Source organism: Halichoerus grypus, chromosome 7 (assembly GCF_964656455.1).
Source record: "Halichoerus grypus chromosome 7, mHalGry1.hap1.1, whole genome shotgun sequence".
NCBI classification, from domain to species: Eukaryota; Metazoa; Chordata; class Mammalia; order Carnivora; family Phocidae; genus Halichoerus; species Halichoerus grypus.
The window spans coordinates 100,684,174-100,699,506 of NC_135718.1; the positions used below are offsets into that span (position 1 = coordinate 100,684,174).

General features: G+C 46.7%; 1 protein-coding gene across 3 annotated transcripts in view; it reads left to right on the forward strand.

The window, feature by feature from the left end:
- The first annotated feature begins 938 nt into the window (after positions 1–938).
- Positions 939–15,333, forward strand: part of PRRX1 (paired related homeobox 1) — a 79,166-nt gene continuing 64,771 nt past the window's right edge. For 2 of the 3 annotated variants that reach the window (XM_036067870.2, XM_036067868.2), the window contains exon 1: positions 939–2,235. In XM_036067870.2, coding sequence (XP_035923763.1) covers positions 1,995–2,235 — 241 coding nt within the window. In that variant the 5' untranslated portion in view covers positions 939–1,994. The remainder of the gene's footprint in view (positions 2,236–15,333) is intronic. The other variant, XM_036067869.2, reaches the window with a different exon arrangement.

A 15,333-nucleotide genomic window follows, 5' to 3' on the forward strand; every position in this document is an offset into this window, starting at 1 on the left:
CTTGGGGGTTCCTCTATCCCTCCCTGTCCTTCCTCCTACGCCCCCTCCCCCGCCCTCCCAGGCACCCGGGTAGGACCGTGAACTGCGCAGGACCCTAGCCCGGCCCCTCGCTCCAGGAATGCCCCTGCCTCCTTCTCATCTGGGCAACGCGACGCTCCCGGCTTAGCGTTGTCGCCTAGGGAAGCGACCTTGGCCGCACGGAAGAGGTTACGAAATTGGCCAGAGTGGGGGGAGGAGGGAGCAATTATGCTACAGTCCTAGAGTCCTTTCCTCCAGCTAAATAAATATGTAAATTTCCTACTGCCCTGGCCCCGGGATTCCTAGCGGCGCTAGAGGCTCAAATCGATTCGGCGCCTTCTAGATCTCCCTTAACCTGCCTTTGGTTCGCGGAAGAGCGTGGGAGAGCCTCCCATTATTATCGCTCCTGTTATTTTATTACATTATTTAATAGGCTGTCTCTACGGAGCCAAACATAGCCTTAATTTGCTTGCTCTCTCCTTCGTTCTCTCTCAGACACTCCCCACCCCCACACCCCCCAAACTGTTAGAACTGCAGGAAACGCTAAAAAAAAAAAAAAAAAAAAAAGGCAGAGAGAGAAGAAAATTTGATTGAGATAGTTGTGGATTTTTTCCAACAAGTTTCCCCGCAGCTGTTATCAAAACATGCAAATGAGATTTTCCAACAGGATCTTAAACAAATCTGGAGGAGTTAATGCCCAAGCAATATAATCAGCCCGTTTGAAGTGACTGTGGGTTTCAGTTTGTCTTTTCTCCCCGTGATACTATTGCAGGGGAATGATAATTAGACCTTTACTTTAAAAATCCAAAGGGGCTCTCTCGCTTTCTCTTCCCTCCCTTTTCGCTCCCTCCTCCCTCTCTCGCTCCCTCCCTCTCTCTTTCTCTCTGGCTCAGATGTTGGCAAAGGGGGTTTTCTTAATCAGACTGTTTTTTGGTCCGAGGGAAAGGAGGAAGAAGGAGATTGTGATGGAGAAAGGGGGTCTGTAAAACGTCAGGCACCGCACAAAGGCTTTGCCACGTAATTACAGGCTCCTATTAAGTCGAGATCTGCCCTCCCAGGGGTCTCCAATTTTCTTGTATTCCCTACAAAGCCTCCTCTGCATGCCAGTTTGTGCCTTTTGAAGTGCCAGAGAGCTTCTTGATCCAACTGAGAAGGAAAAAGGAGCTCAGCAAGAAGAGGGGGAGAGCGAGAAGGGAAAGGGGGGAAACCCACCACCACCCTCCTTCGGACTCTTGAAGCCCTTTTTTTTCCTTCTTACGAAAAGTAAAGTGAGAATCCTGCTCTCCAATACATCTGCAAGACATCACCCTCTCCTCCTGAAACTTTAGTCACTCCTGAGAATCCACAGGAGTGCAGAGAGGGGGAACACGTTTTCTTGAAGATGTTTTAAAGCTGGAACAAGCCTTCTTCTGTTGGTGCTTGAACTCTTGCCTGGGAATAACTTTTTTAACCTTGAAAAAAAAACCCACTTTGATTCTTCTCTCCCACCCCTTCTTCTCTCTTCTTCTGTTTGCCTAACTCCCCCGCCCTGCTGGCCTCCCCTTTCCTTTCTCCCCCTTATTATTATTTTTAGTGTGTGCTTGTGGACGCTTTTGGAGAGCTGGAAGGATTTTTTTTTTTTTTTTTGCTCCTGACTTGAACATAGGGTGACTTTTTAATTTTATTTTTTGGTGTGGATTATCTCCTTGGACCGCGCCGGACTTGGCCTCAGGAAAGCAACCGAGGCTTTCGAAGGCTGTTGGTGCAAAACGCGCTGCTCTGTAGAAGGGGGTCCCCCGCCCTCTTTCCAATTATTTTTGTCCTTCCCCTCCTTCTCTCTCTCTCTCTCTCTCTCTCCCCCCCTCTCTCCCTCTCTCTCTCTCTCTCCACTCCCCCCTCTCTCTTCCCCACTCGGCTCCTCTCCCCCCTCGCGCCCACAGCGTTTGGTGTTGATTCGAGCGGGAAGAGGGGGGTGGGTGGGATCGGAGGGGGAGACCATGACCTCCAGCTACGGGCACGTTCTGGAGCGGCAACCGGCGCTGGGCGGCCGCTTGGACAGCCCAGGCAACCTCGACACCCTGCAGGCGAAAAAGAACTTCTCCGTCAGTCACCTGCTAGACCTGGAGGAAGCCGGGGACATGGTGGCGGCGCAGGCGGACGAGAGCGTGGGCGAGGCCGGCCGAAGCCTACTGGAGTCGCCGGGACTCACCAGCGGCAGCGACACCCCACAGCAGGACAGTGAGTGAGGGACGAATGCCCGCGGGAGTGTGTGTCCGGGACCCGGGGCCAGGGTACCCGCTGGGCGCCTGGAGCCCGCCCGGACCAGGGGGAGAAAATAGGGGGCCAGGAGAGGTGGTGGCAGTGGCCGGAGGAAGGGCCAGTCACAGACAGGGAGGAAAGGATGATGAAAGGAGGGATCTGCCCGGGCGGGCGCAGCCCGGGCGGGCGCTGCAGGGAGGCCCCGAGGCCCTGAAATCGGGGTTGGGGACTCTGTCCTCCGCGGACTCTCGCCGAAGCCGACTGGGCTGACCCTCAGTCCCCGGCGAGCACGGCTGCCAGGTCTTCCTGCATGAGGGACAACCGGGCTTGGCAGGGAAAAGGTCGCAGAGGGTGTAAAGTCGGGGAGCCTGCCGTGTTTGGGAAGGCAGCGGTTTAAAAATGCCGAATTGGGTCGGGAGGGCTTCTCCCGCGCCGCGAGTGTGGGTTCCGGGGCAGGCGGGCGGAGAGGCGGAGGGCACCGCGCACAGTAGCCAGACCCGCGCGACTCGCGCGGCACACAGAGCGCGGGCTCCGAAGGCCGGGGCGTGCGGGAGGGGCCGCGCTGGAGCGCTCAGCCCCAGCAGCCAAGCTGCTCTGTCTTCTGCTGTTGCCGCCCTCCACCTGCAGATGGGTTTGAGACCCCGGCAGAATCAAAGGCCAGTGCCTCGGGAAGACGCGGGCGAAGCAAAGGGAGTGTCCTTTGGGGTGAAACCCGAGCTCCCGCCCCGCTCCGTCCCGCACAAGAGAGATGCGCGGGGGAAGTGCGGGCTCCAATGCCGAGCCTGGTGTCACATTCGACGAGCTCTCCCTATTGGCCCTCAGACCTCCGGAAAAGTCCATGCAGTCTCCCTTTCCCATCCTTCCCGACTGATATCGCGCCCCCATGGAAATCTCGCCTGGCGTTATTAACCGTGCCTTAAAAGGTGACTCCAAGTGTATCCATACGTTCTGGAGTCTGTAACAGACCTGTCACCGGAATCATCCCAGGTGACATGGGGCTTGATATTTTCTCCTTGAGATTTCAAGAGTCTGAACTTGGCTGGAAGTTTTTTAAACGAGACAAATTCTTTTCCATTTCATTATTTGTAGACTGTTATTTTGTTCAAATTTGGAACCTCTGGAAACAGGAGACCCCGCCGGCATGCCATCATTTGAAAAAAAAAAAATTGCCAATATCAGACTCTCAGGAAATAGATAGACAAAGCAAACAGGACCCAGAAACAGCTGGATGCAAGGCCCTGGCAAAGCGGTGGGAACCCAGCATGCCTCAATGAAACAGGCGGCAAGGAGAGTCCCTCTCTCTGGCAGGCCGCCTGCCCCTTGCCCAGTTTCCTTGGTCCAGACCTAGAATCCCCTCAGGGTGTTTTTGTTTTTGTTTTTGTTTTTAGCCAAAATTGAACTGGGGTCAATCCACCCTAGGTATTCCCAGAGGCAGAAGGCGATGGGGAATTTAGACAGAGTAATCTGGCCTGGTCTGTCACTAGAGAAAGGCGGCCAGTTCTGAGAAATGAAGACCTGGTGTCCCCAAGTCCCAGGTAATGGCTGGGCACAGATGCAGAGGCTTCCTTGTTGAAGATATTGGTGCCTGGCGGGGGGGGGGGGGGGCACATTGTTCATACTGCAGCATGAGTTAATTGTTTGCGTAGACACTTTGAACTCCAGGGAAGTGCACAGCAAAATAACGTGATTGCTTTTAAGCATTTTACTAGGGAAAATTTAAATATGCAAAGCATAGGGAGAATAGTGTTCGGAATCTCCAAGTGCCTATCACCCAGCTTCACTGATTTCTGCACCTTCTGCTGGTCTTGTTTCGCCATGGTTAATTATTAATTGCAACATTTATCACTGTTCGGAAAACTGGAGGCTGCACCCACAGCAGAAAACAGGGTCGTGAAGAAACTGCTGCGTAAAGGACCAGGGTGGGGCGGGAGAGACCAGCCAGTGTTGCTTTACCCCTAAAACAAGCAGAGGGATGTGAAAAGCAGGCCCAAGGCCGGTGGCCACAGCAAGCCCCGGCGGCCGGCGCCGCCCCATGGGCACAGGATACTACAGGGCTGGAGGGACGCTGACCGTTCCTGCCCTTTGGCTCCAAGGAGACGCCACCAGAAGGGAGCTCGGGGTTCGTGGTGGCCTTCTAGTGCGAATGGAAGGAGACTGGGCTATGGAGGCCGGCTGAGAAGCACCCTCGAAGCTGAGGCGGAGGTGGCCCGCGGTGGCGGGGAGGAGGCCCAGGGTTGACTTCTGTGAGACCCAGGCCTGGTGTGGCTGAGGTTGCACAGTGCACGTGGTGTCGGCCCTGGTGCTCAAGGACACAAAAAGGGCAGCGGGTGAAGTTGGGGACCGTGTGTCCCGAGGGAAGGGGATGAAATCTCCGGGCACCTGTCCGCTGCATTCTGGAGCACACACATCTCCAAGTTGCAAGGAGTAAGGAGGCCTAGTGGGGAGTGGGCCCGGAAAGGAAATTAAGGTAGAATACCAGCCAGGAAGAGGATGCTTAAGGAAGTATGGTCGACAGTTCAGAAGGAGGTAGCAGAAATGCAGACTGAGGTGATGGGGACAGAGTGACCGACACTTGGGTTTCTGAAAGTAGCAGAGAAACACGCTAGGCCTTGCTTTCTTGAGATGGCTGGGGCCTATTCTAACAAATAGTTGTTGCTTTTAGAAGCAATATTCCCTCAACCTCCTCACTCATCTCTGAGATGACAATAGGAAGGACTGGTAAGTGGGGCGATAGTGTCCAGGAGGACCCTTGTCCTTAGTCCTCGGGTCCCCCATCAAGGGTTGCGGAGGGAGCTGTTTTGAGCTACTTGAGTGAGGACCAGTGGGCCCTGCTAGGCTTCCAGTCTGCAGTGGACCGTGAGGCTCAGACTATGAATCAGAGAGGGGAGGAGAGGAGAGAAGAGGAGTTTTCAGGCATCAGGACTAACACGGAGCTCGGAGCCTGCAAGGGGCACCAAGAATCAGGTGCCCCTTGCAGCCTGCTGGGAGTCTACCCCAGAGGGGAAAACCATAATCTCCTTTGGAAGAGATGGGAAACACATAAAAGACATGGTTTACTCTTCCAGCTATATGGAAACATGTCCTCCCTAAATTTTCTTTTCAGCTGAAATTAATAAAACAGGTTCCATCTACACTAATCCTGCAAATTTTCCAATTACCACCTGGGCTGACCTTAGCATGGTCGAAAGCGAGAGCTTCTTGCTGATCTCCCTCACTCCTCATCACAATTCTGTTTCCCCCTTGACTGATGTTCGTTCCACTTTGCTCTCTGTAGAATGATCCCTTTTCCCTTTTACTGATTTTCCCAGCCCAGTAAATGTCTCAGACTTCTGGGTTCAGATGCCTTAAGTGTTTAAAAGAAATGGTTCTTTAACAGTTAGGAATCCGGTGGCTAATGGGGGAGTGTGGAGTGTGAAGGGGGGTAGAACAGGGTAAGCCAAGGAGAGGAAAGAGGAACAGGTCATAAAAATAGTCAGACCTACTCCTAGCAGGACGGTGCATCCCGCTGTCATTTCTTAATCTGAACTTCGGCAAACTCTTAAAAAAAAAAAAAAAAAAAGCGCCTGCCTTCCACGTTCCCAACCTCTAAATTAGTGAAACCAGATTGTCCTAATAAGACCTTTTGTTGGAAACACATGTAGTCATAAAAAGGTAGACGGAAAGTCAATTAGACACGCGTGCACACACGCACACACTCCCAAGCCGGTACTAAGTGTGCACCGGGGCGCAGCTGGGCCCCGGGCCTCGGCGGGTTGCAAATGCAGAACAGTGGCGCGGGAAATCGATTTGTCACAAAGGGAGAGGTGTAAACGCGGCGCGATGGAATTGCCCGCCCAATCCTCCCTCCACACTCCTCTGGCCCAGCTCCGCCAACTCCCCCCACCCCCACCACCACCCCAGAGGTAAGCCCGGGGGAGCGGGAACATTCTCTAGGGTGCTCCCTAGTTGGAATACACCTCAGAATATCAATTTCCCTGGAGTTTCAGCTTTTGTAACACCTAGGGCGCCAGGAATTTCTGCAGCACAACCCTGGGGCTCCGGAGCCGGTGCTGGTACTCTGAATTTGGGCCTCAATTATCTTGATTCAAAGGGGAGCCAACGAAATATATCATTTTAAGGGTAGCCTGGAAGTTTTTTCTCTTTATAGGAGGCAGTGAAATCCAGGATCAAGGTAGGTCACTGAGTCCCCACGGTCGCATGTCAAGTTCAGAGAAGAGGTGGTAAATCTTGTTTATCTTACAGGCAGGAGCAGGGCGCTGGATGGCCTCCTCTTCATATTTTGGAAAAAATGGACTGTCTGGTGACTCCCACCCTCCTGGGGTAGAAGGGCAGCTTGGAGTGTGAAGGTCAGGGATCTGGGTCCGTATTAGTCGGAGGCCCCAGGCAGCCAATACTCTCTGGGGCTCCAGATCGCCCAGCTCTAGAGGACGTGAGCCCCTGCCTCCGCAACCCCCCCCCCCTTCATTTCTCAGACGGAGCCCTTTCCAAGACTCGGGAGCGCCCTGCCGCACCTTAGGTGTCATGCAGCCGTGCATTTTGGCACAGCGGCATTAACAGTCCCCCACATGCTTAGGTCAGAACATAGGAGCATCAGGCGGGCAGCCGTGGATCACACGGAGCCCGGCAGTTCCTTCCTCTTCCCAGGGGCGTCATTTTAGATTTTACAGCAGGAGTGAATAAATCATCTCCAAACCAACAAGATGTCACACACACCCTTCCCCTGCGAAAAAACTCCAGCAGCTTCAGAACCAAGGATACCTTCCTACTCCTCTGGCTCCGATTCGCTCTGATCCGAGTTTTGAACGGCCCTCCCCGCCGGTAGCCACCTCGGAGGCCCTTTTTCACTTTTAAATGGTTATCTGTAGATTTTCAACTAGAGGTCCATTTGATTTTTATTTTAAAAGATGTGTTTCTTTTACAATTCCTCTCCTATAATACCCTGTTTACCTGCTCCCTCCTTCAGCAGGGCGCGCCAAAGGAGCAGGCCACTAGCTCCAGGAAAACTCTGCTCCCTCACTGGGGCGCCAGGGGACTCGGGGACAGGGGTGTTGCAAGTCTGTGCTCGCCGCGTGTGCACGGCGATCCCCGCGTGTCTCCTGTTCCTGGTGGGGCCAGCTTTCAACGGTTCCGAGAAAATCTATTTTTTATTCTTTGAGAGATGGAGTTAGAAGAAGCCATAGGAATCACTTTTTTTTTTTTTTAAATTGGGGGAGTAGTATTTATAGAGAAGAAGATAAAGCTTGCGTTTTTCTTTTTCTTTTTCTTTTTTTTTTTTTTTGCAAGGGGTGGAAGAGTTTCTTGGGGAAGAGCTCCACCCCGAAGAAAAAGTAAAACTTGGGTGCTCAGCATCCTTTATTCAAACCAATTCGTAAGGTGAATCAAGAGGATTCTTGGAGTGTTCCTCTGAGCTAGAGATTAGATATTTACAGGAAATACTGGGATAAGGGGCTAACTTCCCGTGTCCACTCAGTGTCCAAACATTTACAGAACTACCTGTGAGTCCACGCCATTGTAATCTGATTAGGTGCTCTGCTTCGAATTCTGTTTTAATTTGATGCAGGGCCCCGTACCACCCCCATAGGTTTGGTGTCCTTTAACTTTCTTTTCAACAATACAAAGAGGATGTCTATGTCGACAGCATTAATATTAATCCACAAGAATTTGGATTCTTGTAAATTCAAATAGCTTGATGAGCAGGCTAACAACACTCATTAAAAATGATCTCAAATAGAAAAACATTATCGACAAACTGCCACAACCTCCTTTTCTCTAAATGCTGTTTCTTATTAAGTCAATAAATGCGGAGATACATTGCCAAGATATCTGAGGAGACAGTCTTTGGTGTTTGGGGGTTAGCGGGTTTGTTTTCCACCTGTAGAACTTTTTGAGTAAGATGTCTCCACCCTGGTCCTAATATTAGAAGATTCTTGGCATGGTCATTTGTCTAATTTAGTGAGGCAGCCTTACAGAAGGAGCGGTACAGAAAATTGTGAATTATCGATTTTAGATTTAGACTTTACAAAAATCACTACATTTCACTTGTCCTGGAGCCACTGTTCTTGAAAAAAAAATCTGGGAAGAGTACAAGGACAGTCACTTTAAGGGCAAGGTGGGGAATAAAAGCACAAACAGTGGTTGGGGAGGAAATTTTATGAGAGAAAGTAAAGAAAACTTGTCAGAACAAATCAATCGCACACACAACTTCTCAGAAGAGTCCAAGGACAATCAGAATCTTAAGGATTCTGCTGCTCCTGCAAGTTCTCAGATATAGGAATAAAGTCATGACCAGAATTTAGTCCTCAGGTAATGGATATCCCAGCCCCTTTGCTGCACCATGGAATGAGAGAGCTCTAATTCCCAAGAACTTTGAGGCTTATTTTTGCTACTATTGATTTCCCCAGACTTAGCTTCAAATGAGGAATGAATTTGAAAAATGTGTATTAATTTGAATCCCCAAGATTCGAGTTATTAGAAAGAACAAGGACAGGTCCTCTGGTTCCTATTTTGTCTGCTTGGAGCTATTTGCAAGCGTTTGGAAATGGTCTTCAGGGGCGGGCAAGGAGAGACTATACCGAAACTTCTGTGCAGAAATAGAGATCGCACTCGGTCTGAATAGCAGGCTCTCATGGAATCTCACCATTTTTAGGGGGTGGAGGAGGGAGGGAGTAGGGAAGAGTTAATACAGAAATTCAGTGAAGAAGAGAATTTTAACTTTTAAAGCAGAACTCGACAGTATCTTAGATTTTAATGTCCTCCATCCCGACTGGAACAAAGATGCAAACACCCCTTCCCCACCTCAGCCCTCGTCCTCCCAGATCCAAGGGCATTGAGGTGCAACTCTCGGCAGGGTGGAATGTACCCGCGAGCTTTGCCAGACGCGCCTCTGCTTGCCTTCTCCTACCGAAAGGGGGCGCATTCCTCCTAGGCCTGGGAGGGACCTACCCTGCCTTCAGAAAACTTGGGACTCTGTCAGGAGAGCGACACGCTGGAAGACCCTTCTATACAAGTAGCAAAAGAGAGGAAATATCCATGTCATGAAGACACTCCAGGGACTGCATAAATATATGCTAGACACGCATTTTAACAGAAACATGGAATTAGCTTGCAGGCTTGCTTTTGAAATGAGGGTGCTCAGGTTTCCAGGGCGAGCAGGAATGGGGAGGGGCGCTCTCCCTGTACTCCCTAGTGGGACTCGATGACCCTGGGTCAGTGGGTGCTAGGGATGGTGCCTGGGAAGGAGAGCGTTTGTCTCTGTGGAGGTGGGCGAGACATTTCTGCATGTAAACTCCGGGTGCTTGAAGAAAGAGGGGTAGATTGGAGAGCTAGAGCGCGGCATGTTAGGAACGGCTGCAGACACCCACCCTCATCGGACCCCAGTCTTCACATAGGGCAGACCCTGGCCATCCTAGAGTTAGGCCCTGGGCTTAGGGATACCCTCTTTCCTTCAAAGGAAGGACAATAGCTACCCCAAGTCTTGTGTGGGCTAAGACGGTGGCTTCCACTCATCCTCCCTTTTTGGGCAAGAGTTTCAAGTGATTTACAGGACATATGAGGAAAATTCTTAACCCCCTTCTGTGAATCTTGGGATTTTCTACTTCTCTCCCTACCACACCCTGAATTTGGAGGTCAACAAGGCAAGGCAACAGTGGGAGCAACAAACTGGCAGAATGAATACTTTGTCTTCTTCGTAGAGCTGGTGGTTAATACATACCTTCCAAGATCATCTGAGCTTGGGTGTTCACTAGAAACAGAAGTGCCAGGCCAGAGCTGCAAGGGAAATTGCATTCCCACAAACGTTTGTCTGAGAGCAAGAACATTCACCCCATTCACTTAATTTCTCATCATCAGTCATGTCATTATATTTTAAAGGACCTCACAGTGCTGGAAGGTGGTGTAGTTATAAATAAGCATAAAAACAGATGGGCGCTCTCCCAGTACTCTAAATATATATGGGGAGGCCAAATCTTTTCAAAGAAGATTCAGATATACAACTTAAAGGCCAAGGGGCCCGACTCAATCAGAATTTGAGCCAGGATGTGCTAAGTTTAATCAGCTTGACTATGAGGCAAAGTGAAAGGCCTAGCCAGCACTTTGGATATATATAGAGACAACCCCATTTGCTCAAGTTTCCATTGTATTTATCCACACAAATTCATGCTAGTGTGCAAAGGGCTTGGAGGATTTGGCCTGGGCCTGGAGGAATCAGTGTCCAGCCTCCTGCCTTTGTCAACCATCCTTGTCTTCTCTGCATGCCCTGTGCCCCGACTGGCTGTCCCAGAGATGTGTGCTGCCGAGAAAACTGGTGCCTAGAGGCCATGGAAGCCTCCTAAATGCTGTTTTCTAGAATCCTCAGAAAAGGAGACAGCCATTGAGCTCAATGATATATAACACAACCAAGCATTTTCATGTATTTTTCCTCTCTGATAATTCATTTTATAATAGCCCACTTAGAGACTTCTTGGGAGTAGAGGTTTGGGGAGCTGGTTACTGTTCTGTTTCTTTTTCAGGTAACTCACGAATACATATAAGTTGAAAGTTCCAATGGAAATAGGTATTGAATCTAATTCTTTATACCTGGGCATTAACTTACTGTCATTAATCCAGAGTGGGAGGTGACACTCAGGAATTACGTACATTGTGACTTTCTTTCCATTTTCTGCCAGGTCTACTTCCCTAAATACCGGTGTGGATCACAGTAGTCCTATACCACTGGGATAGCTGTTAAACTGTTGCCTTGGCTCAGTGAATGCTAAAGTGATAGAATCACCTCCCCATCTTTAATGGATCCCCTTTCAAATCCAGCTGAAGCACTGGGTCCCCTCTGCTCCCCTTCCCACTTTATACCATTTGCCTAGGAGATCTCCTCCAGGCTCACCGTTTCAGCAACCATCTGCATACTGAAGATTCCCAGGTTTCGGCTTCACAGCAGAACTTCAGGTCCATATGTGCAGCTACCGATTCAACATTTCCATGTGAACGTGACAGAAGTGCTTCAGACTCAAAAACAAAACATGGCACCAATGAGCTCCCTTTCCCCAATCTGATCCGCTTCAGCTTTTCCTGTTTTTCTGTATCACAACATGGGGATGCAAAACTCAGAAATTTCAGACTCATCCTGACTCCTTCCTTTCTACCTCTGTCCAGTCCATGTCCAAATCTCAACAAGTTTACTTTCTAAAATCACCTGAATCCATCTCCTCTTAAAAATCTGTGATATTTTACCTGCACTGCTGTACCAGCCTCCTAACTAACTGGGTCTCCCTGAATCCATGTTTGTCCTCCTATCTGTAGGTGGTGCACAGCGTGGATATAATAGATACTCAAGGAAAATTTGCTGAATGAATAGAAGGCATGCTAGTACATTCTTTTACAAACACATTTTTTAAAAATCATGGCTCTCTTCTTTAGGACTCACAATTGCTTTTTATTCTTTAAAAAAATGTTTTTTTTAAATGCAACTTAATTAACATATACTATATTATTAGTTTCGGAGGTAGAATTTAATGATTCATCAGTTGCACAACACCCAATGCTCATTTCATCAAATGCCCTTATTAATGCCCATCACCCAGTTACCCTATCCCCCTACGCACCTCCCCTCCAGCAGCCCTCCATTTGTTCCCGAGAGTTAAAAGTCTCTCATGATTTGCCTCCCTCTCAGGACCAAATTATTTGTCCTGTTTTTTTTTTTTTTAATCACCTTTTATAGTCTATATTTCCATTCATGTCCCAGCAACCTGCCATTCACACAGAGAACAGAACTGTTCCCCTACTTTTCCCTAGTATGCTAGTTAGGCTAGGACATTTCCCCATGTCCTCTAGTCCCCTTTCTGCTTCTCTGACTTCTCATAGGAAATTTCGTGCTCTGTACCTCTTTTTTGCAAACCCACCCATGCTACCTTTCAAGGTTCTGCTGCTTGTTCAGCTTCATTTTAGACCAAGAAAACCCCTTCCCTCGATGCTTTTACTATAGAAATAATCAGCGCTTTTACAAGTATTGCTTAATTATTTTCTAAATATATTATGGTTGTTAATATAACCTTGAGGATTTTCTTAAGATTAGAGATTTTGGGGGGAGGGAGTAGGGGAGAGGCATATTCCACAGTGTATATAGTAAAGCTGCAGTAAGCAAATTAAATAGATCTTCTTCTTCTTCTTTTTTTTTTTGTATAGTGTGGTTCTGCTGTTTTTGCAATTTCTAGCTGCGAGTAATTTTTTTTTTAAATATAAGCATAATGCCAAAGTGCAATACATGCTCATTTTAGAAAATGTATTATTTTACATTAAAAAGTTTAAATGGGAAAGTAAAGTCACCCATATTTCACTACCCTGAAATAGACGCAGTTTGTAGTTTGGTGTTAAAATATTTCCTTTTTATTTTTTACACAATTTTTATATTAACATTCTCCATTACCAATTTTTCTTAAATCAACGGAGGAATTTTTCATCCCATTTTCAAAGGTTGAGTTTCACCCCAAATTAAGAAAATACACAAACATGTAGCCCACTTGCTCTTATCAGAAAAATTAAACAAACACACAAACAACAAACAACACCTCCCCAAGGGTTGTGGGAGCTGTGATGTCACGGCCGTTTCCCAGAGTTCTCGGGTTCCGGTGGGTCCACTCCCAGCAGTAAAGACCTTCAGAGTAAACAGTTTCTTTTTCTTTTCTGCTTGTTCTAGCTGGGAACCTTCCCTAGACATGAGCACATGTCTCCTTTTGAAATTGGAAAAGCCTGCATAATACTTAAAGGACATTCCGGGACCACAGTTGGAGAGCTACTGCTCCAAAAATTAGTTTTAGTAAGGAAGAGCTCCATAAAACTGTTGAGGAGAAAATGTCTTAAGGGACTGTACATTTTCTGTTATTGTAGATCTCTGGCTCTTGACTTTTCGTTTTATAAGTTTTTTTTTTCTTTTTTTTTTTCAATGTTTTAAAACTCATACAATGCTTTTGTAAAAAAAGGAGGAGGAAAACGACATTTATTTCTCTGTACCTTGTAGGATGATGATCAGGTAGACTAGTGACAGCACACAGTAGTGTATTTTGATAGGAGAAGCACTTACAAAAATAAAAAAAAATAATGCATTTATCCATATACGAAAGGCTACAGTGCCACAGCCCTTATTTAAAGTGATAATTGCAGAGAAAATATAAATTGTTATTATGAAGTGTATTTAAAAATCGTTCCCAGGCAAGTTGATGTTAAAATATTTGCCTGATGAATGCAAATATTTTCTTTAGGGAAAGTATTATCAAGTGATGTAAAATCGTGTGGAACAAAATTTTTAAATTATGAATTCGATATATCTTAGTAATTGATCTCCCTCTCATGGGAAAGGGGGAACAGAGAGAGTAATCATGATTTTCAAGGATTAAAAAACCACACTTGCCCAATAAAAGTTTCTGCAGTTCCCCGCATTGCCTATTTCTGAGGATTCTGAGGGAAGAAAGGAGAACCACCCAGGGAGCTCTTTGCCTATAACCAGATGTGCTGTTCAGCAGCTCTACTCAAGTTTGAGGGAAGACCACAGGATGAATCCTCAACACATTTAAGAAATAAAATGTAATTTAGTTCATTAATCATGAAACTGAAATCTGCAGTTTTGCTACACATATTTCAAAGGCTGAATCCCTTCTGACAAGAGAAACAGAACATAATATCACTGCACACTTGACTGTTATGAGTCTGTTCTTAGTTTCCCTCAGGGAAGAAGAGATTTTTCTGGGCGTGATCATTTTTACTCAGAATATATGGAGCACTATTTAAATTTATGCCTTTCTTATCCCCCTTTACCCCAACATTCTCCTTCCTCAGGGTGGTAAGAATATCTTTTTTTCGGCTCTGTTTTGGATTTTTTTGGTTTGGAGAATCAGGGCTACCTTGAACAGCCAGGAAATTCCAGCTGTATCTGGACAAGCCTTAAAGTCAATCATTTTAACTGAATTACTATATATACTCAGACTGCTGGAGGATTTAATTCTTTTCCCTGATTACTTGTATAAATTAATGTCTTACTTTGTCTTAAAGAATCAATAACATTAATAATATGAGTAATAAAGTGACATAAAATATTAAACTGCTTCACAAACTCCAAGAACATAGACCAATGCTATTATGTTTTATAAAACCAGTTCTAAGAAGTAGGTCGGGGTAGCATAATTATTTTCATTTTACAGAGAAGAAAACTGGCTTGGAGAGTTTTAGGGAGCTACTGTTAAGTGACTTGAATATTTCCTTCCTGATCCCTTTTTGTTTATTTATTTTTTCATTCTATCCCATCATCTTTGATGTCAACCAAATTCTTGTGGATGCATTGTAGTCTAGTGAAACAATGCTGAGTTAGGAATAGGGAGACCAGCATGTCACCTCACAGCACATTACCATGCTGCACAAATCTCTTTTATTTCCTTTGGCTCACAGTCTTTGTTATAAAGTGGGCATGTAACTGCTGGGAATTCAGCAGACCAAAAAGGTACTGCATTTGCAAACATACTTGAGGAATAAAGGGCCAAATTTATTATTATACCATAGGAATCAAGTGGAGACTTTTCTAAATTATGTGATCAAGCAAAAATTTAAAGCTAAGAATGTGTTTCCATAAATTTATCCCCAGCCGTCAAAAAGTAAGAATCTTTAATTTAGATTTAAAGGCATCAGGGGATTCAAAGCATTTTACTTTGTATTTAGAGAATTCTGTTCTAACTTATGATTCTACAATTTGCTTACTGGTTGGCTTTAGATAAATCTCTGGGTCTCGATTTCCTCACCTAAAAACATGACACGTTAATAGCTATTACACGGGTTTGTTGCTTGGAATAATGAGATAACATGAACAAAGACTCCAACACCCTACTTCCCCGTTCCATTGAAAGCATGCAAGTAAATGTTTGCTCTTTTCCTCTCCCATTTCCATAACATCTCTGACAAATGTCACTTACTCCAGGCTCGGATATATATTCAATGTGGTTTCCCAGTCGATGTTGGAGGCCATTTTAATGTCACTAAAACTAGGAATATTCCCATACTCTAAAAGTCACGCTCTTACAGCATGTCACTTACCAAGTGACTAAG